This window comes from Equus przewalskii, chromosome 26 (assembly GCF_037783145.1).
Source record: "Equus przewalskii isolate Varuska chromosome 26, EquPr2, whole genome shotgun sequence".
NCBI lineage: Eukaryota > Metazoa > Chordata > Mammalia > Perissodactyla > Equidae > Equus > Equus przewalskii.
In genome coordinates, this window is record NC_091856.1 from 20,561,948 (window position 1) to 20,587,258 (window position 25,311).

Genomic DNA, 25,311 nt, shown 5'->3' on the forward strand with positions numbered 1-25,311 from the left:
CTTGGAGAAAGTATAGTTTTATCACAGAATTCTTCAGTGGAAAAACTTAATCTTTTTACTAGCAGTGGTACCCTTTCCCCCTTCCCCACTTTTTGACAAATGGAGTGACTTGCCTTCTATTTTCCTATCTGAAAACGTGGGAGAACAACCCCTACTCAAAGAGGTGCTGTCGGGGTTTCATGCAATAATAATACATGAACCATGCACACACAGTTGGAAGAAGGAGGATTATTAAGGTTTCTTTACCACTCAGACGTGTTCTATGTGATGATAGTGGGTAAGAAGTAGGACAGTGGGTAGATGTTATTGGGAGACAGATTTTGCCCCAGAGTAAAGATAAACCTTCTGGGATCCGGATTTTGAGAAGTTGGAAGAGCCACCTAGAGAGAGAGCAAGCTACAGATGCTAAGCGTGTTCCAGCCAATGATGTGGTAGAAAAGGCACTTTTCATCAAGCTATGCCACACATGACAGGTCGTGGCTACTTCTTCATGGCTTTACCCAACCAAGGTTATGTGTGGTTATCTGTCACCTCCATCCTTTCTAGAATAGAAAGTATATATAGCATAACTACAGTGAATAAGAATGTTGATAATTAAGCATTAATAGTAATGGGTTAGCATTTATTAACTATTTATCATAGGTGGGATACATATGTGCTTTGTATGTGTTCTCACATTCAATCTGCAGGAAAACGCTGTGAGGCTAGGTTTGTGACTAATTTGAAATAGGCTTAGAGAAGTGAACCACCTGCCTATGATTTCTCAGCTAGTAAGTAATGAAGCCAGGATAGAAACACATATTTGCTTGCCTCAAAGTTGTGTTTATTGAGAAGGAGGAGGAGGAAGATGGGAGGAGGGAAGGCAAGGAGCGGGGAGGAGGAAAACATTCACAAATATTAGCAGAGCACCTTAAATATTATCAGCCATAAATCATTTGTGACACACACCACAAGTGAAAAACACAATGTAGTGAAGTACTTTTTACAGTCGTACACTTTTCCACAGAAGTGCTCCAACTGTTTCTGACAGTGACCATCTTCCCCCAGTGGCCTGGGATGTAGCCTGAAGAAAATTTATTTTATTCCGTAACACGGCCATATAAAACGTACCTCCATATTTTAGACGAAAATGAATGTGCATTAGAATGCGTGTCATCTTTATCTTGTGCCTTCATGTGTCTCCTGGGAAAACCACTCTTGCCCCCACAGAATATTCCAGTTTTAGAAGCACCACCAGAAATATACATTCATTAGTGTAGAGGTTGATAAAGTATACAACAAACTAAAAAAAAAAAAAAAGAAAGAAAGAAAAAGAAAAGCCTATGATTATATCAACAAATTAGCATTCCACAGGTTTACAAGGCAACAGTTTTTCACACATTCATATACTATCTCAAGCTTTTTATGCATGTCAACTACTTATTTTTCACTGACAGAGCACTAATGAAATCCCCAGGGACTTCTGGTCTACCCCTAATATTGCTGTCTGCTCCAGCACTGTGGAAACCAACTCGCTTTTAGGTAATAAGCCGAACATTCTCAGGAAGGCTATGTTCTTCACCGGAGTCCTTTAGTGCTCATTAACTCCAACTCATCGTTGTGTTGAGAGTCAGGAGACATTGTCTATCCTTTGCCCCGGCACCTGTTATCTTATTGGCCTTATCCGAACAGCCCCAACCCTAACAGCAGCTGAAACAACAGATGGGCAGGAGAACTTGAGATTTTTTTGACATCGTCCTTTTGTTTATGAATTCCTCCCCCCCACCAACTCTGGAATCTAATAGGAATTCTCTTCATTATCATTTTGTGTTTTTTCCCATAGCACTTTTTTATTATTAAAAAGTAAATTATTGACGTAGAGGGAGGTGAAAGACAGGAATAACATCTCCCTTTGAAAATGGTCAAAAAAGAAATGGGGATGGTGATTCGGTCATGTGGAATAGACATAAATATATCTTTGCCTTGGAGGATAATTGGCAGTAGCTAGGCTCAGTTGTTGGTAGGATGGGCTCAAGCAGGGAGCTGAGAGGGGCTAACCAAGGAGAGGGAAGTAATCTGGTGTAAGATTGAGTGTGAGGAAGTGAGACTAGGCATTGCACCAGGAGATCTTGAGAGCAGAGGAGCGATGTAATCTAGGCAAGTTGGAAATCTGGCAGGAACAAGTGCCTGGAATTGCAATTCCAGGACAAGATCTCCTTTTGCAAGGCATGAGATTGTTAAAACAGGCCTAAGCTAGGGATTAGGAAGGCAGAATGCAGGATATTATTTAATGGCATGTGATTGTAAGCAAGTTGCTTAACCTCTCTAGGCCTCAGATTCATCATCTGTAAAATAAACATGAAAATACTAATACACGTGTAGGGTTGTTTTGATTCTCAAATGGGAAAATACATGGAAAGTGCTTAGCCCTGGGTCTGATATTTAATTAGTGAGGCTGCTACTATTATTATTTTAGTCAAGAGTGAGAAACATAGGGAGGAGCAAGTGTTGGGGAGAAGGAGAGTCCCTGGATGTGCTCATGTGTAATGAGGTTCCGGCTCAGGTCTTAACATGAGGAGAAAGTATCAGACAGCACCCACAGAATCTGGCATGGGACTTTCCCACCTCCTTGCCTCTGCTTATCTCTTTTGTTTTTCTCGGATGCATTCTCCCAAACACCCTCATAATGGGCCACATGCTATCTGATTCTTATCCACCAGCATTACTGTAAAGGTTAAATTAAAGATAAAAAGTACCTAGTAAGAGGGCCAGCCTGGTGGCGTAGTGGTTAAGTCCACACGCTCTGCTTCAGAGGCCCGGGTTTCATGGGTTTGGATCCCAGGTGTGGACCTACCCACCGCTCATCAAACCATGCCGTGGCAGTGTCCCACATACAAAATAGAGTACATTGGCACACATGTTAGTTTAGGGACAATCTTCCTCACCAAAAAAAACCAGCCCAAAAAACTACCTAATAATATGCATGTTCACATGTCAATTGATGTGTTATTATTGTTATACATTTTGATGTAGTCCATCATGTGTAAGAGAGCGTCTTAGCCACGGTAAACCTGAAAAATTATTGGATAACTGAATGTGCATGTGATTTCAAAAACAAGTAAGACTGCTAGAAGAATGCACTCAATGGGATCAGTTTGTCTGCCCCCAGCATTGTGTCTGTATAGCTAAGAGTCTTCTTTATGTTTTCCAGGGATCTAAATCTTGGCAGTGTGTACCAGTACCGTGTTATCACCATTTCAGGAAGTGAAGAGAGTGAGCCATCACCTGCTGCCATATACATCCATGGAAGTGGGTACTGTGGCGATGGCGTTATCCAGAAGTAAGTAGATCTAACTCAAGAAAGGGGAGGGGAGATGCTAATTAGACCAAGAGATGATCAGGGTACAAAATAGAAGAGCTTATGGAGTACTCTTCAATGTGTGAGCTGTGAGTTACCAGTGATCCCCAGCAGCCTATCAGTTGGACCACATACATAGTTGCATACATTCTGCAACTGGTTTACTGGTCTGAGAAGAAAAGCATTGATTGTTTTTGGAACATATACATTTCTTAAGTTGGTAATACAATATATGACTTCAACAGAGCTACCAGTCTATACTTACTACCAGTATGCTCCTGTTCTTAGTGGTTTTATGTATTTTACAAGGATTCTCTTTAGTCTTTTCCATCCCAGCCCACATTCAGTTAACAGGACACAGTGCCTCTAGGTCAAAACACTTTCACATTCTTTGCTCGTTACCATTTATGTTTCGTAAAACTGCCTATTTATGTGTTATTTCTTTTGTATCATGTTATATAAACAATTTACAAAATGGGTCAAAGATACATAAAAATAGTGAAATATTCTAACTCACTATAATGTTGAAACCATAAATAGTAAACAGTACTCCAGAATGAGTATTGAATGTGGATATAAGTATAGGGAGGCAAATGAGTCAGTAAGTGTAAGGATTCCACACGAGCAGCCAAAAACGAAAAGTGTGATTAGAAAATATAAATCTGCATGTCTGAAAAGTGGATTTTATTGGATCACCAGTCTATTCATCCCTTCGTCCAGAGGACAAGATGTTATGCAACTGCGAAATAGGGGCAAGAAGCCATCAAGACTTTTGCATTATTAAAAAAAAACAAGTAAACCTTTGAGTTTCTTCCTCCAGAATAAGCACAAAAATGTTTTTTGTCCCAAGAGATGAAGAAGAGACCAAAAATCATTCACGATTGCATTCATTATTGCTAAAACTGTGTTTCCCTATTGCTAACGTAGTTGCAAGCCACACTATTGCTAACACACTTTTAAAACTGTGGGCAGATTTAATGATAAACATTATATGTGGAGATGGCAAAACAAGCTATTGGCAACATTTCTTCATTAAATGGCACTGTTGGGTGTCACATAATATCTGTGAAACATGGAATTGCAATGACTATTTCTGAAGGGGGATGGGCGCTGTAAAGAGGATTTGTTTCACAGTTGGATGAAATCACTGATGTGCAGAACATGAATCAGCTCATAGGTGTGGTACATATATGAAAGAGAAGTGCTGGATGACGATTTCTTCAGTTCATCATTGATGCTAGTGCTGGAAGGGAAGAGAGATTTAATTTGGTCCTGATGACTTTGGGATATGCAATGTAAACTGGAAACCTGCTTTGGGATGAAAGCACCAGCGAGGAACACAGCAAGGATGGCACAGTTATGCAAGTAAAGCGTTTGCACGTGAATCTCCATCCACATAGACATCCAGTTATTGGCCAGTGGTTTGCCTTCTGATCATGACTTAGCATGGAAGGGCATAGGGAATGTTGCGAATATGATCAGAGGAGGGCCAATAAGTTGCATCTTTTCAACTTGCTGTGCAAAAAGATAGTAGTTTGTACAAGATTATGCTCCCTCTACACACTGAAGGATACTGGCTGTTACAAGAAAGGTACTACTTCAAGCTTTTGAAATAAAGGATGACATTTCTTAAAAATATTGACACTGATAAGACCAAGAATGATTATTTGCACAATTTCAAGTGGCTTGCTGAAGTGGTCTATCTCAGGAATACATACTCATGTCTTACGTGTCCTATACCTATAATTTCAAGGTTGAATTGTCAAGATTTTAATATGGAGGAGATAATCTAAGAATTTTTAAGTGTTGAATTATGGTGCAAACCACCTGATTGCCAAGAATTTGACTCCTCAAGCATAGAAGATGAAGCTCCTCATTTGTCAGAGAATAAAATCCTTGGTATGCTGTTGTGTATATTTAAGATTCATATCCAAATGCAACAACTGAATGTGAAGATACAGTTTCTCATGCTTAATGTAACAAAACTGGGGAAAGGAAAGCCATTTGCTGTTCTCTCCCACATTACGACATCAACTTCCAGCTTTTGAGGCAACTCTTGTTTGATGGAACACTGAGCAACTGAGCAAGGCTCTCTCCAGGGAAGGTGCCCATCATTTGTGGGTCCAAGATTGAGCTGCATATCCAGAATATCCAGGGAATACTTGTGGTCATTGCTGACAACCCATAATTGCGATTTGGGATTTTCTAATTTATCATAAAGAATAAAAAAAGAAACTCACCAGATTGGAACCTGATCTACAACTCAGTCTATCCATTTTGGAGCCAGAAATAGATGTATTGGTAAAAAACTGCAAACAACATCATTCTTCTTCCTGATCTAAAGTTATTATTATTATAATTAATTTAAATAGTTTTTTTTTTTTGAGGAAGATTAGCCCTGAACTAACATCTTTGCCCATCTTTCTCCACTTTATATGTGGGATGCGTGCCACAGCATAGCTTGATAAGTGGTGCACAGGTCTGCGCCTAGCATCCAAACCAGCGAACCCCGGGCTGCCAAAGAGGAGCTCATGAGCTTAACTACTATGCCACTGGGATGGCCCCTAAATAGTATTTTTAACTTAAAGTTTTTTAGTATTTTGTCTTAGAATTGGTATCCTGTATAGACATCAAATACTTATTAAGTTACCTGCAGGTACCAAATAGTTGTTGACACGCTTTGTAGAAAACTGAACACAGCTTATGGAAGGTTCCCTAAGGAAAAAGAAATTCTTTGAGGAAAAGGAGAGATGTCATTTTAGTTAATTGGATTTTTCATGGGATGATGCATGCTAAATTGGTATGTATGTGTAAGAGGATTTAAAAAGAAGTACAGATAGACTCAACACTCAATGAGGCCCCAATGGGTGAAAGGACTAGAAGAATATTATAGTAATGCTAACAATATTCGTGAATATTTGTTGAGCCTCTGCTATGCACAGTGCACTGTACTACACTGTTACCTCCTTGAGTCCTTCCAACAACCCTATGAGATGAGTCCTGTCACCATGCTTTACAAGAGACAGCTAACAGCCAAAGATTAAAGGGGTTGCTTCAAGCTTACACACCCAGTAAGGACCAGAACCGAGATGTGAACCCAATGCCCAGGTTCTTATCTGGATTCATTATTGCCTTGCCGTGTGACCCACAGGCCTGTACAGCTATCAAGTGAAGAAGTAGCTACGTGCTGTCTGCTACGTCCCAGGCAATGTGCCAGGCATCAGGGTACTAGAATGACAAAGACTCTGTCACTTCCTTTGACATCTTAAAGCCCAGTAAGGGGGCTCTCAAGTAACAGGGCAAAGGTGTCAGTTTGACAAGTGCTGTGATAGATGGAGCCCAGTGTCTCTGGACACAGAGAAGATGGCCACCCGCTCCAGCCTGGGAGGTCAAAGAAGGTTTCTCAGAACCTCTCTATCTAATGAGAAATCTGTCATGCTTAGAAGATATTTGTGGTGACCCTAATGTTTTGCTTAAACCAATAGAACATAGTGTTTGGGTGGTGAGGGAAGGCGGGTTAGAAGTGTTCTTTGTGGCTTAGGGAAACCAGCCCAGGTTAAAAAAAAAATCTCTCCCCAGATAACCCATGAAATAGCTAAGAAGCACAAGGCCATCACCAATTTCCAGCGTGCGAGATGCACTGGCAGAGATTGAAATATGGGCCCAGCTTGGAAGAGGGACTTCTTTGCTCATGGGTTTGCAGACAGGAGAGAGCTTGGGTGGCTCTTCAGAGATCAATGCAATGTCCTAGCCATCTTAAGGCTTGATTGCAAGGCACCATCCTGCGACTCTGACACCTCCTAAAAGCAACAAACATTTCCCAGTGCTAATTGCCCTGCCTGGGTGAAAGGAAAAGTCTGAGGCCTCTTCCATGCTGTGACAGGTCCCAGCTGGTCTCTGGGGAGGGAGGGACAGCTGCGGCACACTCTGCAGAGAACTTCCAGGACAAAGTGTGAATGGAAACTGCGATTCCCTGAGCCTCTACTGTGTGTCACACACTGTGCCAGCCACTTTAAGTTACGTTCTGTTCTTGCACCAACACTAAGGAGTCAGTATAAGTATCTCCATTTTAACCCATGAGAAAACTGAGATTCAGCATCTAAAAGAGCACTGTCAAGTATATTTTTCTGCCATGATGGAAATTTATTCTGTGCTGTCCAATACAGTAGCCAATATCTACATTTAACTGTTGAGGAGTTGAAATGTGGTCAGTGTGACTGAGGAATGGAATTTTAAATTATTTTAAATTTTAATTGATTTAAATAGTCAAAGATAGAAAGATCAGATAGAGAGATCAAGTGACTTGTCTGAGATTACACAACCATTTTGGAACGTGGGATCCAAACCCAAGTTTTCTGTTTCTAAATGGATGTGAATTTCCCAGAAAGTGGCAGTCTTTCCAATCTTTCCGTTATTACTGCTCCTTCTCTTCTCCTAGGTCCAATTTAGAAAGCATTGCTCATTTTCTGCCTACCCTAACCTCTGCAGAGTCATCCATAGGTGGTGGAAATAATTCCTTAAAAAAAAGACATGAGGAGGCATTTTTAGGGGCCGGCCTGGTGGTGTAGTGGTTAAGTTCATGCACTCCGCTTTGGCAGCCCAGGGTTCACTGGTTCAGATCTCAAGTGTGACCTTCGCACCCCTCAAGCCATGCTGTGGCAGGTGTCCCACATACAAAATAGAGGAAGATGGGCACAGATGTTAGCTCAGGGCTAATCTTCGTCAGGCAAAAAAATAAAAGAGGAGGCATTTTTATTTCCTGGCAGCATGCTTCCACAGCTTTGGAGTTCTTTTTTCTTTTTAGGAAGATTAGCCCTGAGCTAACTGCTGCCAGTCCTCCTCTTTTTGCTGAGGAAGACTGGCCCTGAGCTAACATCCATTCCCATCTTCCTCTAATTTATATGTGGGACGCCTACCACAGCATGGTGTGCCAAGCGGTGCCATGTCTGCACCCGGGATCCGAACTGGTGAACCCTGGGCCGCTGAAGTGGAACGTGCACACTTAACCGCTGGGTCACCGGGCCGGCCCCGGCATGGGAGTTCTTAACACTGTGAAATGATACACCCAATGGAGAAGGCAAACCTTTCTGATAAGAGGAATACCAAACTTGAGCATGTGAATAAAAAATATCTTTACTTTTAGGTGCATTGGGGGAGTTGGGAGGGACTTGAGGCAGGGCTTCGTGAAAAACAGCATTTATATATTTAGAAACTCCAAGTTTTCCTTCAAATCTACCATTTTAAAATGCAATGAGAATTGCCACACACAAAGGAGCAAGGTCTGTTCATCCATTTCTTGCTCTCATCTGACTTAACCAACATAACTGACAAGATCTCAGAGAATGAGTTGGAAGCAGGAATTCTACTTCGTCCTGGGAAACACAAAATAAGACAAATGCAATCGCATCCTACAAATTTATACCTTTTATGCATCTCATTTTGAAGATGAAGAAACAGAGACTCCAACTGGGAAAGAGACTTGCCCCAGGGCTCATGGATAGTTCATGGCCCAGGGAAGAAACTTTTCTGTGTCCGGCTGTGGTTCTGAAGCTGATGTGACCAATTTCTCTTCTCTGTCGGTTCTGCAGAAGCCAAGGCGAGGAATGCGATGACATGAATAAGATCAATGGTGATGGCTGCTCCCTTTTCTGCAGACAGGAAGTTTCCTTCAATTGCATCGGTAAGTCTGGCATTTCTTTGGGCTTTGCTGGAGAAGTGGACAGTGCGAAATTGTTAGTCAATTACAATAACAGCACTAGTGATGACTAAATAATGTTACTCCTTTATGTTACAAATATTTATTGAGTGCCTCCTATGGGCCAGGCACTGTTTTAGCTACCAGAAAATACAGCAATGGCGCGAAAAAAGGCAGATACTCCTGCCCCCTCATGGACCTTATGTTCCCATAGATGACGGCGATGACTAGTAACGTTTTTGCTTGAGCTGTACATTACATATATTATCACTCTTCTTCAAGCTAACTGTCCAGGATGGTTATTAGGATAGATTTTTAAGGCTTTTATTCTTACTTTAGAGATGAGAAAAACCAAAAGCCAGACATGATAAAACATGGTCAGAGTCACACGAGTTAGAAGTGATTGAAGACAGAACCAGAACTTGAACCTGATTTTGTCTGATTCTCAGGCTCGTGCTCAGTTCATTTTGCTACACAACCACCAGCCAGGATCCAGGAGCAGCCATGGTCCCCTCTGTACTCTCAGAACATTGGGCGGGCTCTCTGACTTGGAGGAGGAGGAATAGCAGACCAGCCTGTGTTTAGAAAGCAAATGTCCTCTTCCCACCTCTCCCCAGTCAGATGGGAAATTTGTTCACTCCTGCCTTCTCTAGGAGTCTGGCTGATCTTGTTGTTTCAGCCCCACTTGGGAGGCCCTGGCCAGCCCGGGGGCTGGTAAACAGACAGGGGTTGGGGGGCAGGGATGGAATTTTGAGCTGGCCCAGATGAGATCATTCTTCCTTTAAGATGCAAATCGATACCTGAAGATCAAAGGTCCCCAGGCTAATCCCCTGGGCTGGAGGTGAAAAGTAATCACAATTCATTTGCAAGTACAAAAGACAGAGGTGCTCTATCTGAGGAGGAAAGGGCAGCTACAGAGGGAGGAAAGCGGTAGTGGGAAGATTTCTCACTGAAAGGGAATTTTCGAAGGGGACGCAAGGGGAGGAAATGTCATCAGGTCCTCACATTTGCAGTGCATTACAGGAGTGCCTTTAGACTTTCCTTCTCCTGGTAGATTGTGGGCTCCCTGAGGTCTTTACCATGCATCCTTTGCCTTTTGTTCCATTCTCAACACACATTTATTGAGCACCTACTGTCTCCTTGGCACCAAGTAGGGGCTGAGCAGTATGATAGACGTGCCCTGCAACTGTGTGTGGATGGAAGAAAGGAAGATGTGGAAGGACAGCAGAGTTTCCAAGCAGCGCCTTGGATTTTTCAATGGCAGAAAGTTGTTTTCCTCTCCTCTGTTGATTTGAATATGGTCCATAATAAAGGCTTGATATTAGCCTAGTGGTATGGCAGAAAGAGCCTTGGACTAAAATGAAGAAAACCAGAATCTGGGCCCACCTGTGCTGAGAACTTGCTGCATAAAACTGGCCAAGTCATTTCCCTGCTCTGGGCCTCAGTTTCCATCCTATAAATAGAAAAGATTAGGTTAAGTGGTTCTTAAGAACCTTACTTGCACTTCTGTTGTGTGATTTGTAAGATGTGTGACTATTCCTCGTAATCCTGAGCTCTACTTGAACTAAACCCTCGCCTTTGTACCCTCGTGACACTCAATATTACTCTCAGATCATGCTGGAAAATATCTACCTATTTCATTCACACTAGGGTGGCATGTAACTTAAGTGCTTCTGGGAAGAAGGTAGGATGTGGTGAAGGTAGGATATGGTACCCTAAAAGAGATGCTTGGGCCCTGACATCCATGTTCTGTTTGCTTTAGCATCTCATGTAGCAATAAACAAAAACAAGGGAGCCCCTTACATGTAGAAGCTCATGGTCCATGGAAGGGGTCTGCAAACTAGAGTCCCTGGGCCAGAATTATGTTCGTAAATAAAGTCTTACCGAAATACAGCACACCCATTCCTCACATATTGTCTGTGGCTGCTCTCCTGCTACAACAGTGGAGTTGAGTGGTTGCAACAAAGACCCTATGGCCCAAAGAGCCTAAAATATTTACTATCTGGCCCTTTACAGACACCGTTTGCTGACCCCTGGTCCAAGAATTTGGAGTCTTTGATACTCTTGGCTATTGGACCCTGGTGCAGAAAGGAGGTGAAAATTAAAAGATGGTTCACCCTTTCTTAGAAAAAGAACTGAATTTTAAGCAAACAGTGGTAGGTTTGGGAGAGTATGTTAGAAATAGCCGTAGCTTATGTTGCCTTTTTGAGCCTCACTTCCCCTTTGTATTTTGGCCAAAACAACCATTTTGAAGGAGGTCAGTGATTTTCAAGCTGTGTTAACTGAAATGCATAAGAAGAAAGGAGAGAAGACGAGGAAGTTACCAATAGGATGAGACTTGGACCCTCGTGGATCCATTTTATATACCGTCATTTTCTAATAGGTTGTAAGTATTCTGCAGCTGATGGTGATATTTACTGAACATCTGTTATATACCAACCACATTTATAAACTCTCCTTCTCATAACACCTCTTTTATTGTCCTGCTTTTACAAAAGAGGAAGCTGAGGCATGGGCAGGTGAAATAAAGATATGCAGTTAAGTGGTAGAACTGGAACTCAAGCCCAGAGAGCCTGACCCCAGAACTCACTGTGGTCAGCTACCTGCAAAAAAAGACTCCTCTTGCTCTAGTGGAGCTTTGGTGCTGAACAAGGAACATACGGCTGTCGAATAATTCATGTAATAAATTAATGGACTGAAATACAAAACTGTCAGTGGTGTGGATGGTGTCCAGGGAAGGCTCTCTATTACCCCTGCATATTGAGTGTGTTTTGTGTTAGAGGAAGGACCTCAGCTATGCCCTCCACCCTTGCCATTTAGAATTCCATTAGAGACACAGGGCATTTCGGGCATTAAGGAGTCTATCCAGAGATCCCACCTCCCAGGAACTACATCCCGAGGACAAACTCCATGGCTTTGAGTCTAGAAAACCACCTTCCTCTAAGAAGAATAGGTGAAGAAAACACAGTGAATCTTTGGCTCCCAACAGATCCAGCTTTAATGAGTCAGAGAAATGGGACTGGAGTGTGGGAGGCTTTGCTGAGGTGGACGTTGTTCTCATCATTACTTTTGTCAAGACAGTGGTCAAGATAGTGGCCAAGAGAACAGGCTTGAGTGAGACTGATGGGTTCACGCTGTGGCTTAGACATGTGGCCTAGGCTAAGCTTCAGTGTTCTCATCCAAAAATGGTGAAAGTCTGGGACTCAACTGTGAAAGATATTTACCAATATTTTTTGATATTTACTATGTGAATCCCCTTTCCTAGAAATAACTCTCCTTGTTATAATTATCATGAGGCAGATCCCAACACCTATTATGGACGTTGAAAATCCAAAAGTCTTCTCCCAGTCCCCCTTATAGCTTGAGTGTGGGCACAAGACCTACCCTCTCCCCCACCCAAGATACTGAATCAGAAACTAGTCGTGATAAGACATAGAGACCTGCAGAAACCATTTTGATAAGGATGGTGGGAGTGGCCACAACCCATGCGTTTCCAAAGTACCAGTGACAGCATGTAACATTAGTGCTGAAGTGACCACGTGTAGCAAAGCTCTGAGGTGTCTTCACAAGACGAGCCCTGGGACCTAATTTGAGCTTGGAATTGGGCTTCAGAGCAAGCAAGCCTGACTCTCCAGCCCTCCCAAGGAGTATTCCTTAAGTAGCCAATATTCTTTGAATAGATTTTGTTTGTTTGCTTGTTTTACTTAAGTTAGCCAGAGTTGGTTTCTGTTGATTGTCACTTAGAACCTTGACTGAAAATTGTTGTCATAAGATACTATGAGGTTTAGCCCCATTCATAGCAAGTTGGATGTGCTTGATGCACATTAACTATTACTTTTCTCTGTGTTTTTGTGTGTGGGGGGTGTGGGTATGTGTGTATGTTGAGGGGTATCAGCAACAAGCACTATTTATGGATACCCATTAGGTGGTACACCCTGTGTCATCCACCTTTGTTTAATGTGAGCCTATGTGAGGTCTCTTATATCCAGATGAGGGAGCTGTGATGTCTTAACTTGCCCAAGATCAAATAGCTCGTAGAGGTGTGATCCCATCTCCAGATGGAGTAGAGATCCCTTGCTTTTTCTACTCTTTCATTCTGCCTTCATCTGAATGAGTTCCTTCCTCCCTCCCTCCTTCCTTACCTTCCCACTTCACTTCTTTCCTTCCTTCCTTCTCTCCTTCCTTCCTCCTTTCTTCTTTCCTTCTTCCCTTCCCTCCTTCCTTCTTTCATTTCTTTCTTCTCTTTTATTTTTTGTCACCAAACATTTAATAGGGCTAATGTTTTCCCTGGCTTTGGTAACACCAGTGTGAGGGTAGGTGACAGATTTATGGTGGCATTCCCATTCACTTTTCAGAAGCCCACACATCCGGAAGTATTCCCAAGGTGCCAGTGTATTATTATGCAACACCCTGGGACTTCCCTTTCCCACTTTCCTGCCCGCAGCGTCCTCATCCCCCAGTACATAATAAGTTGCTTGTTAAAAGGAACACCACCCACAAGATCTCTTAGGCAATGCAAGCTACATCCCTGGCAATGTGGAAATTATCTTGTCCTTTCCCCCCTTTTTAAAATATAACATACACCAGGCCTGAGGTTTCAGTGAAAAAATGTGGTATCAGTAAAATGATAACTCCCCCAACAGGCACTGGCTGGAGGCATTGTTCGGCAGCGTTGGGAATTCTGTTTCTAAAGCACTGAGTCATAAACTACAGACAGGCTGCTGATAAAAGCTGAAGGAGGGAAGGTAATGGTCAAATTAGTCAGACAAAATGTGAAGCATCCCCAAAAGGGGTTATACTTAGTAATATATCTTGAGCTGGTGCTGGAAATCTGCTACCTTCTGAGATGACATTTAATCCATTCCAGGAGAAGTGATTGTGGATGACTCCTCATGCTCTGTTTTGATTAACCACCCTGTGTCCTTCAGGATAGCTGGGTCCAGGTCTCAGTTTAGACTTGAGAGCCTGGGCTGCAGCTTAGCATCTTGGAGCCTCAGGTTCTCCCCTTGTGAAATGAGAGGGATTGGGTTGAGGGCTCTCCAGCTTCTTTCTCTGTCTGATGCTGAAGAATCCTTGATTTGTCAAACATTCATTTAAAGGCTTTGGGGTTTCAAATCCTGCTGGCTGCTGATATGTAGTTAGGAAAACAAAGCCAACGGACCCCCACGTTGTCTTTCCCAGACAGACACACACTCTGTGTGTCTCATTTTCTCCCTCCCTCCTCACTCCTCTCCTCTCCCCCATCCCCTGTCATTAACATCACTTTGTCTCTAGTCCCTGACGCAGCATCTCCAGCCCGGTCCTAGAGCCAGGGCCAATAACTCAATTATCTGTGAGCCAGATAAGGGGGAGGAGGGGGGATCAATCTGCCTCCCCACCAGTCACTGGGAGGGGTGGGGGTCACCAAGCCTTGTGGTCCCTCTGTCAGGCCGCCCTGGCCTGCTCCGAGCCCAGGCGAGAAAGGAAAACAAGAAGATGAATCGCCATGACTTCTTGGTGGATGTTCTGATGAGACTTTAAAACAACAGTGACTGAAAAGGAAAACAGCATCTGGTGGGGGGAGGGGGACTGGAAGGGAGAGGAAGACTGGGCTCTGCTGGGAGTTGCATGTATTATTATTTTTCTTTTTAACAATGCGAAATCATAATAGACGATCCACCTCTCACCTTACCAAAAAATTAAAATTAAAAAAGCAAAATAAAACTTCTCCCGGCTGCATGTATGCCTTCAGACCTTCCTCTGCGGAAAACATGGGAACTTTCACCAAAATACCTCCTGGAAATAAAGCTTCCCTTGATTTGAAGACAGGCCCTTGAAAGAAGAGAAGAGAAATATTAGCGGTAATCATGGTGGTGGTGATGAAGGCAATCACGGTGATGCTCTATGAGCCAGGATGGGTGACATGTTTAGCACTGGCATAATGACATAGGGCATAAAGATTAGAAACGTGGATTCTGGGTGAAAAGCCTGGCATGGATGCTTTTTATCTGTGCATCAGTTTTCTCATCAATACAATGGGTGGGTAATAGTTCCCACTTCTTATAGTGGTGGTGAGGATGAAAGGGAGTTATATATGTAAAGCATTTTAAAATGGTGGCACCTGGTAAGTGCTATATATGTGTTTGTTACTGCTGCTATGATTATTGTTATTAATATCATTAATTCAGAAATTGCATCAAGCCTCTCAGGAACCCTAGGAGGTAGATAATGGTATTATCCCGGTTTTGTTGAGGAAAGAAAGGGGTTAAATAACTTTCCCAAGGTCCTGGCAATAGCAGAGGTGGGATTCATGATACCTAGGCAGAGTCTGCACACTTAATCATGAAGCTATGTCATTTATTAGACACCCAATTGTGCCAGCCTCTGTGCTGATAACCCTTTGTTCAAATGATTTCATTCATGCTCCCAGGAACTCAGAATAATAACGCCCATTTTGCTAATAAGAAAACTGAGGTGCTGGGAGTCTAAATGAATTGCCCTAAGTCCTACAGCAGGTAGTTCAGAGAAGGAGACTTCAGACCCTGTCTACTGTCTCTAAAGACTGTGTCTGATATCCGGACAAACCTGCAAAAAGCGGTAGAGAAATTCTCTTTTCCACTGTTGGTGCCCTGGTGCCATTGACTCACAGCAGGAAAGGAGAGGGAATGCCTATGTCCCTCCTGTGCCTTTTTCATGAGTCATGAAAACGACAACTTCAAGTTATTATCACCCTATAAACGTTCCACTGCATGAACCCCATGCCCCCAACATGGGACCAGTCTGTGTTTTGGGCTGTATTTTCATTTTTAACAGCCCAGTCTCCATTGACAGTAGCCACGTTGTTTTTTTAACATGGGAGAAGTTTGACAAGTAATCCTGTTGTCATGGCAATGTGTTGGTGGCAGAGGAGGCTGAGTTCAAATGTCTGTTGTTGTAATTACTCCCTGGGTCATCTTGGGCGTCTCCTATCCTCTGAGTCTCACTCTCCTCTTCTGGGAAGTGGACGTAATTATAACACCTACAGTTCTGTTCAGAGGTAGATAGAAATAATACCTATAGAGTGTCTAGCACAACGCATGGCAGTTTGTGGACCCTCAAGAATGTCAGTTAAGACCACTTCACCTTCCCATTCTTCACTCCCCATCTCAATTGTGAAGATGCAAAGGTCGCCAATCCATCTCTGGCAAAAGGGATCCTGAGCTGGATCCTGCATTAAAATGTGGTGGTCCCTTATGCGAAGTGACTGAGCCCCCTTGATCTCAGTTTCTCCAGCTACAAAGTGATGGGGGTGGGCTGGATGAGCTCCCAGGGCCCTTTCAGGGCTGACTTCCAGAATTTCAATCTCAGATCCTTATTGTTTTTAAACTGTGCATTTTAAAAGAAATGAGGGCTTGGGGAGGAGAAAGAAATTCCTTTAACCCGGAGGGTCAAAGGGGGTCACTGAGGGGACAAAGGAGCAGGAAAGGGAGGCGATGGGGGGAAGGCTGCGTGCGGAGCAGGACCAAAGATCTGAAGTCCTCAACCGGGAGGTCTGATGGACGCATTCAAACGCCCTTGAGTCAGCACCGGTTAGGATCAAGCTTGCCATCCAGCCTCAGACCACGGCTTACCACCTCCTTTGGAAACCCGGGAGGCCTACCCCACAGAGAGGCCGGGCTGGAATGAAAAGAAACAGGACGGCTTTGACGCCAGAAGGGAGGAATTCTAACCCTCAGCCCAGGTCGGCTTCCTGACTCTCAGGGAGAGGTCAGCCTCAGAAGGGCTTGGAGCTTGCCTGAATTCGAGGAATTGAGACCAAACCTTGATGTGTGCCTTTGAAACGCAGCCTGAGTCCAAGGCAGGTGAATCTGGGGAGCCAAGAACAAGGACTTCTTTGTGGCATTTAACGTGACCAGAAGCCTGCCCGCACGTCCATGTGCCTTGCTGTGCTTCTGCACAGTTATGACCGAGGTAGCCCAGGAGAGGAGAGAGGCCTGGGGGCCGGGTATCGGGGCTTTTTTCTAGCTCCTGGCTCTCTGCTCTTTCTTGGGGACTCTGTTAGGTTGCAAGAGACATTTAATATTCATGAGCTGTGATCTCCATTTGAAGGGAGTGCCCTGGGGGAAATTGAAATATTAAGCAAGTGAGGGATACAGACCTAATTGTATCCTCCTTTTCTTTTTGGACAGAGGAGTAATGTGCTTAAAATAAAATGATGGATGGGCAGTCGGGATTGTGTGAAAACCCCACTGCTATAGCCTGCAGAATAAATCGGCTGCGTGCTCTAACATATGCAGTCAGAACCAGGCAGAAGATGGTGCAAATTGGCTGCAGGGGTCCCGTCGTGTCATTCATTCACGCATTTATTGATGCCTGCTGTATGCCAAGCCCCGTGCTAGCTGCAAAGGAAACAGCAGTGAACAAGGGGAGGCCAGGGAGGCTCGGGAAATGACACTAATAATTATTTAAACGTAATGTTTGAAAATGCCGCTAGTGGAAATATTTGGAGGTGTATAACTGAAGGACCTCCTTTACGTTGAATGGTCAGGAAATGCCTCCTTGAAGACAGGACATTGAAGATGAGTCTTGAAGGTTGACTAGGAAATGGATAAATTAGGGAGACTAGGAGTAAGTTGACGGAATGAGGATGGCACAATGTTTCGACTATTACATCCTTGAGGCAAGAAAGAGCTTTTGAAGAGGTCAAAGGAAGCCAGCACGGCCCGGATGGTAGTAAGGAAGAGAAATGTGACTGGCGCCTTGCAAGCTCTAATCCTTCGGGTGCTTGAAGACCACGGTGAGGCTGTTGCTCATGCCATGAAAGGACAAGGCAACGCCTATGTTTGCATTCTACATTTTGTATCAAGCCCTGCACTCGGCAGAGTAGACAAGCATATGCTTGCATAGATGAGGGTCAGAAAACTACTGGCCGGGGCCAAACTCAACCTGTTGCCTGCTTGGGTAGACAAAGTTTGATCGAAACACAGCTATGCCCCTTGTTTTCGATGTTTGCCACTATAAAGACAGAGCTGAGTAGTTCCAACAAAGACCTTGTATGGCCTACAAAGCCAAAATATTTACTAATGGACCCTGCACAGAAAAAGGCACCAACAACCGCTGGCATAGATGGATGCGTGTTTAGGTGGGAGAAAGAATGGCCAGTTAGGGAGATCAAGGCAGATGAGAGATAGAGAGGTGAGGTTATCACCTCATCCGTCTCACTCCTGGGCCTATAGCAGCGTAGCTGTAATTGTACTGACTCCAGTTTCCCTCACCCTTGAGGGAAAAAGTCATCCTGTCCATCCCTGGGTCCTCAGCAGCTAGCTCAAGGCAGTCATTGTCTGATGCACTGAACCAAATGACACTTCGAGGCAGAAAAGAGGAGCCCAGAGGAGCCCAAACAGTTTACCGCCCAAAGCCTCAGGCAACCTCCTGGATCCCCCCTGCCTGTGAAAGGAGTGTGTTGATATTTATGGAGAACATACTACGTTGTCTTATTTCAAAGCGGCAGCACCCCTGGCAACCAGGCATGATTATCACCACTTTCCAGATGACACAGCAGATCCCCTAAATGTTTAAGTGGCTTTTGAGAAAGTGGCCTCCATTCAATAAATATTTATTGAGCTGGAAACCGCCACAAGAGGAAACAAACCTTCGTGAATGCCGCATCCCATGCCGGCTGGCTGCCACACACACACGCAAGGCACTCAGCTCCCTCTTGATCTTCAGGAGGCTGCAGGAAGGCAGGGCCGTTACTCCCATTTTATACAATGAGAAACTGAGGCTCAGGGAGATAAAGTGACTTGTTCGAAGCAGGTGATTCTTACGTGGCAGAGCTGGGATTTGAACCAAGATCTGCTCAACTCCAACTAGCAGAGCTGGAGTCCTTCTCCAAAATACCAGACCTTCAGAACAAGGTGTCTTCCATCGCATCATCCCAGACAATAGTCGTAATAGTAGAAATAGCTCGGTATTGATTTAATTAATTTAATGCTTTCTCTATTACCTCCTTTGATTAATTGTGCTCACCCTATGAAGTAGTTTTAAAATTATGCCTGCTTTATAGATAAGGGAAAAGCCCAGAGATGTTAAGTCATTTACTCAGGGTTCCCAGTAAGGGATTCCTGCCCTGGAAGTCTGGCTCTTAAGCCCTCAGGCTAAACTACTAATTTATGCTACCTCTTGATCATTAAGCTTATCTAATGAAAAAAATGTGTACTCTGAAGAGCTGAACAGCCTACTTGCAAACAGATAATGAGAAGGGGAAACAATGCCCAGTGCAAAAGGAATCTTCCCATCACAAAAAGATCCTGGGGTCTCTTTAAGAAACACTGTCTGAAGTGTTTGTTTACAGATCATTAACTACTTAACAGAGGGAGAAACGAAAAGCGACTTTTTCTTTGCTGCCACTGATTAAGTAACAAGAAAAAATTAAGATAAAGCAAATTTGAAATTACAGTAATTTTGAAGGGACTGCATTTTCCATTTTTTAATTTGCCAGACAGAAAGATAATATACTCCCAGCTCCCAGTGTCTGCAGCCCAGCTTACAGGCACTAAGGTTGCCTTCTCTGTCTTCCAGACAGCAGCCACGGGGGTCCTCCAAAGACAGCTGGAAGCTAATGTGACCAATCTCACACTAGTTTTTGTCTATATGTATTAAGCACTTGCTGCATACAAAGCTCTGTGCTAGGCAGGGTGCAGACGGGAGTGACAAGCAGCAGCAGCAGAAGTCCTTCACTGGAGGACTTCAGAGGACAGGGGTCATTAAGCATACGTAAGGATTGCTGTGAGGGGACCCCAAGAGGAGTCAGGCCCTGGTGGGGGAGCTCGTAAATCCGTGAAAGCTTCCCGGACAGCCGGGCTTAGTAGGGTCACTCGCATAGCTCTGCCACTATAAAGGTCCAGATTGAGGGTTCTTTTGGGGGTACCGTGCGTAGATTAGTCCCAAAGAAAGCGACTCAGGGTAGCCGCAAGATGGGTGGGTGGGAAGTGTGATCCTGTAGTGAGTAGTGGTTTCTGGGCAGGAGCATGCCACGCTGGGAGCAGTGTTTTCAGATCAACCTTCCCCACCGTGGGATGCTCTTCAAGGGCCAATAAAATACTCTTGGCAAACTGACCTGAAGAGAAATAAGAGTGATTTTGGCTTTCAATGCCAGTCAGAAACCCAGCTCAAATTATCCATAAGATTGAACTAAACTTTTAACCGCCACTGTTGGCAGGACTGTGAAAGCTCCCGGCTGGAGCTGGTCCCTCAGTTCAGAAGTCCAAAACCACTCGTATAGCTTGAGTTCAGCCTCATTACTGACGAGAGGTCTGCGTGAGTGTCTTCAACCCATCAACTTTCCATTTGTTTTCGTGCCTTTTGCCAAGAGAACGCCCAACCAGGGAGCATGAGAGGAGAAGGCAATTGACCTGACCCAGAAGCACAGGGGACCACTTCTCTGCTCCAGGCTTGGTCTCCCTTTCTTTTTCCATCTGTGAAATGGGAGTGATGTTCTTTACTTCGTAGGGTACTATAATGTATTCTTTCATTCATTTATGAATTTATTCATCGCATATTTACGGAGAACCTTTCACATGTCACGTCCATGCTAGGCACTGAGGGTGCCAGCTCTGCTGTGCTTAGAGCAGTTCCTGTTCTTCAGAAAGTGATCAATAAATATTGATTATTAGAGTTATTAAAAATAAGAATCTACTCCTTACAAGGAGAGCACACACTGTCCCTGGCAGAGATCAGGCAGAAGATTGAGAATCATTACTCAGCGAAAGGATGAACGGGACTCTATTATGTAGCGTGATGAGATAGACAGATTTCAGTATATTTCTCCCTCACCTTGAAGTTCTGAACTCCTGGGGCTTCTGAAGTGTTACCCTCTTCCAAGTTTCCTTAACCTCTCTGGCCATCCCTACACAGACCTTCTTCTGCCCATCCTTTAAATATTAGCACACTCCAAATTCCATGATGGGCCCACTTCCCACTCTTCCTGAGCCCATCATTCAAAACTGAAGCCTCCCAAATCTCTATCTTCAGTCTGGGGACTGTCTCTTGACCTATGGACGTGTATTTCTAATTACTTTATTGGATGACCCACAGGCGCTCAAACTCAACACAGTGAATACAAGGCTTACCATTTTTCCTTCCAGACCTACTGCAACTCCTGTTTTTCTTAGTCTCAACTGGTGGCGCCACTAGCCAACCAGACATTTAAACTGGAAATGGAAACATCCTTAACTCTTCCCTCTCTGTCATTTCCCACAATCAAATAATTGCTATTCTGCCCATTTTACTTTGAAAACTTTTTCGCCCTCAGTCCCTCCTCTCTCTCCCTACCTTCATCGCTCTCCCTGAGTTCCGTCCCCCATCCCCACTTCAGCTCCTGCCAGGGTTATTGCAAGAGAACTCTAACAGGCTCCTGGTTCTCCGTCTTTCCTTGCCTCCATCTATCCTCCAGTATAGTGAGAGCAAGCTTCCTAAAATGCAAATATCATTTTGTCACTCTCCATTTGAAAGCATCAAGTGGCTCAGCAATGCCCTTGAGACAAATTTGAATTCCTTACTATGGCATTCAAGGCCAGTGTAGTCCGATCCAGTCATTTGCACTTTGTGCTCCAACATGTTGCTTTGCACCTCCACACTGTTTCCAGCTTCCCTTCATTTGCTCAGAGTCCACCTGCCTGGAATGTCTTCCCATCACCTCTTCCTCCTCTCAGAGATTCAGCCCAGGTATTATCTCCTAAGGGAAACCTTCCCAAGTTTGGGTAAGATTGAAGTTTGGGGGTCCCTCTTCTGTGCTCCTGCAGCATCTCATACCTCAGAACAAAATCCTGTGCAATCAGTAATTTATTTGCTTGCCCTTCTCACTAGACCGAGCTCCTAGAGTGCTGAGACCAGGTTGAATTCCTCTGACTTCCCAGGATTCCGTCCAGGACCTGGCAAATAATTTGCGGCTCGGTAAATATAGAATAAATGAGTAAAGGAAGAATATGTTTCTCGAGACAGTTTTATTTTTCAGGCAACAAATTGTTGTAGAGCTTGTTGCTCTTTAGAGTCAGACAAACCTCAGTTCAAATAGCAGGCTTTCCACTTTCTAGCTGTTGTTGGGGGCAGTATATCTCAGTTCCAGCAGCTCAGAGGGCTAGTTTCCTGCCCAGATTCCGGAGCTCAGAGGCTTGTGTTGAAACCCTAGTTCTGCCACAAAAGGAGTGAGGACCCCTTTAGTTTCCTCATCTAGAAAATGGCAGTATTACTATATTGATATGTTCTTGATTTTTCTTTGAGCTTTGTGTAAAGGAGAGACGGGTTCCAATGTAATTCTTATTCTATATCTCAATAGTGACCATGGTCATAACTCTTTGACAACCTCCAAATGTTTTAGGATTTTAGAAGAAGGGATGGATAGAACCAGTGATTTTGGTGGTTTCTTAGATCACCCACTAGAACTCTCCGATAATCCAAAATCAAGCTGCTTTTCAAAACCAAGACCTTTCAGGGAGGGAGCCTAATTAACTAGTAGCTGGAAAGGACTGCAGGTAGGCCACCCCCCAGCCAGAGAATTCAAAAGGAAGTGGGTAGCTGTGTAAATAACACTGCTTTAAGGGGCATTTAAGCCAATGCTCTTTGTTAAGGAAATTGATGGCTTTGTAAGTACTGCCTCTGAAGGGAGTACTTGAGTTGAAGGTTCTGATCTCCCTCGTAAATTCCCTAATGGACTGTGGGCCCGGAGGCTGGGCCCCAGTGTGTTCAATCACTTGCCAACAAAAACTTGGATTCCGCTTTAGAAAAATTAAAAAGATCGGACCAAAACATAAGTTATTGAGCCCGTGCAGTTTAACTGGCACAAGGTAGCAGAGATAAATTGCTTCCTTTAGGGAAAGGGAGACCCCTGCTCTTTCACAGCATCTTTTTTCACAGCAAACGTCGTGCATCTTCTATACAGCTTCTCATTTTGTCCTCCTGACGTCTGCGAAGATAGTCATTATTTCACCAATTTGCTGAAGAGGAAACTGGGACTCAGAGATGAAGTGTGCTGCTCGTTGACACCCAGCTAATTAGGGAAGAGCTGGGATATGACTGCAGCTCCCTCAGACCCCTGAGCCCCCAAGTACCACAAAATCATCCCAAGGCATGTTAGAGGGAGTCAGATCAGCTTGTCTCATTAGATCCTCCTCAGTAGCCACATCCACACAAAAGGAATGAATTTGGCAGCATGGGTGGATTAAAGGGCGTGGATTTGGCAATCAAACTAGTCAGTATTTGATTCTTGCTTCTGGAACCTGTGAATCCTTAGGTAATGACTTAACCTCTTTAAACATCAATTTCTTCTCTGTTAAATGGGATGATAATAGCACTGAACGCATAAGGCTCTTCTAGGATTAAATGACATTAAATATTTTAAAATATTTAACATAGTGCCTGGCACGTACCAAATCATCCTGTTATTCATTTAGCAAACACACTTGCTACGTGGTAGCTATCATTTTAAGTGGAGAAGTAGATGACGCTGTGGAAAGACAGAGAGAGGGACAGCTAGTCTTTCTGGGGTGGACTGCCAGAGAGATTTTCCAGAGGAGTGTTAGGTTAAGCTATGGATAAAGGATGAACGGAGACTAGTCATAAGAAAACAAGTGCTGGGAATTTAGGGGAAGCTTCTGCAAAGGTGGGGAGGTGAGAGGGAATGTGGTCCATTCAGGAAGCTGCCACATTTCAGCTAGTCTGGAGCTGAGACTAGAGTACATGCAAGAAGAAATGAGAAGGCTGCAGAAGCAGGCAGGGACCAGATTATGCTTTGCCAATTGTCATGAAGCATCTGTTGGAAAATGATGCATGAATATCTCACTGTCTTCTGAGGCAGCCAATTCCAATTTCAGACCAACTCTAGCTTGCTAGAAGAGTTTTCTACTGTGTCCTATCTGAGCAGCCATCTCTTCGCAGGTTATGCATCTCCATACCTATAGGAGCATTGCTGAGTGATCAGCCTGTCTTAAGCCCCAATCTCTGCCCATATCTTAGGTCATCAGTGGCCCAGACTTGGTCTGTCCAGCCATCTCTAGGACCAGAGAAGACTTCTCTGACCTCTGTTCTGGAATCTACAGCCAGTAATGCACCTGCAATCTCATGCTTTTGTTTGGGCAAATACCTTCTCCAGTTGGTGGAAACTGACCTCAGAGTGACCACTACTCCCTGGAACTTTTTCTGAACGTGAATAGTTATCCTGACTCTTATCATCTCTGATCAAAAACAGCAGTGGTTTTGATTGACGTGTTCAAATGTTCCGGGTTAACTCTAAGGTTTAGGACCAATTTTCCCTTCCTTCCTTCCTTCCTTCCTCTCTCCCTCCCTCCCTCTCTCACTCCCTTCCTTCCTTCCTTCCTTCCTTCCTCCCTCCCTCCCATTCTTCTGCCTTCCCTCCTCCCTTCCTCCCTCCCCCCATTCCTTCCTTCCTTCTTTTCATTCTTCTTTCCTTATTGGGAGGAGAGAGAGACATGTACACACATTTTTGTAAGAACAAAATACCGTTCAACCATACAAATCAAAGAGCATATAGATTCAAACTAACATAAAATCCTCTCCAAGAGCAGAAGAGTAACCCACCCATCCTGTAAGATAAAGAGAACTTACCTGAGTGGGATCCTGCCCATTGACTCAGCTTCTGCTCTTTAGAGCACTGCAGTGTGTCTCATCAACTTGGAGATGGAGGGCACTGTGGCTTGAATGTCTCATCTTTTTGGATGTATCTGAACCATATGGCAGGAGGATGGTTTTAGAGGCAGGCCAGACCAATCAGAGCTCCGGGTAGGAGGGATCCACTTTAACAGTCTTGTTTCTTGCATGGGAACCCCACCAAGAACCCAGCACACTGCAGTCCCTTTAGTCACAATCAGCTATGCCAGGCTGGGGTAACTGTCTTGGTTTTCATGTGGTGCCATGATTCATCCTCTATTCCTTGGCGACTGTTAACACAGCATCCACTTGTCCAAAATTGTCTCTTTTCTGGAATCTTCAGGATGCCTTAACAGGCTGATGGGCTTCTTGTTTTACTGGATTGAAGGATAAATAGGCATATGTGTGCATACTGACTTTTATTTGAATGCATTGTTTTTCTTTATGCTCATATACATGTATTTCTCACAGAACAATTGCATTTGACATTGCATATTGCTGATATTTATATAATGAGCTTTAATTAGGCCATAAAAACCCTTGGCCTATAATAATTAACTGTGCAACATTCAGTGAATTACCTAAACTTTCCGAATCTCAGTTGCCACATTTGCAAAAAGAAGCACTTGGACTAGATAATTTCTAAAGACCCTGGCAG

The 25,311-nt window shown here is 43.9% G+C and overlaps 1 protein-coding gene and 1 long non-coding RNA gene across 3 annotated transcripts in view; one reads left to right on the forward strand and one right to left on the reverse strand.

Moving 5' to 3' along the window:
* PAPPA (pappalysin 1) overlaps positions 1 to 25,311 on the forward strand; it is a 236,698-nt gene that overhangs the window by 105,810 nt on the left and 105,577 nt on the right. Inside the window, exons 8-9 of the mRNA XM_070596239.1 lie at positions 3,191 to 3,319; positions 8,926 to 9,017. Of these exons, the coding sequence (XP_070452340.1) occupies positions 3,191 to 3,319; positions 8,926 to 9,017 (221 nt within the window). The remainder of the gene's footprint in view (positions 1 to 3,190; positions 3,320 to 8,925; positions 9,018 to 25,311) is intronic.
* LOC139079698 (uncharacterized) lies at positions 8,915 to 24,743 on the reverse strand. 2 transcript variants are annotated; one of them, XR_011533553.1, is made up of 3 exons: positions 24,612 to 24,743; positions 10,419 to 10,485; positions 8,915 to 9,044 (listed from the first exon to the last, which is right to left on the reverse strand). It is a non-coding gene; the product is annotated as an uncharacterized lncRNA (long non-coding RNA). The 2 variants fall into 2 exon arrangements; XR_011533554.1 differs by lacking the exon at positions 24,612 to 24,743 and adding an exon at positions 14,699 to 14,836.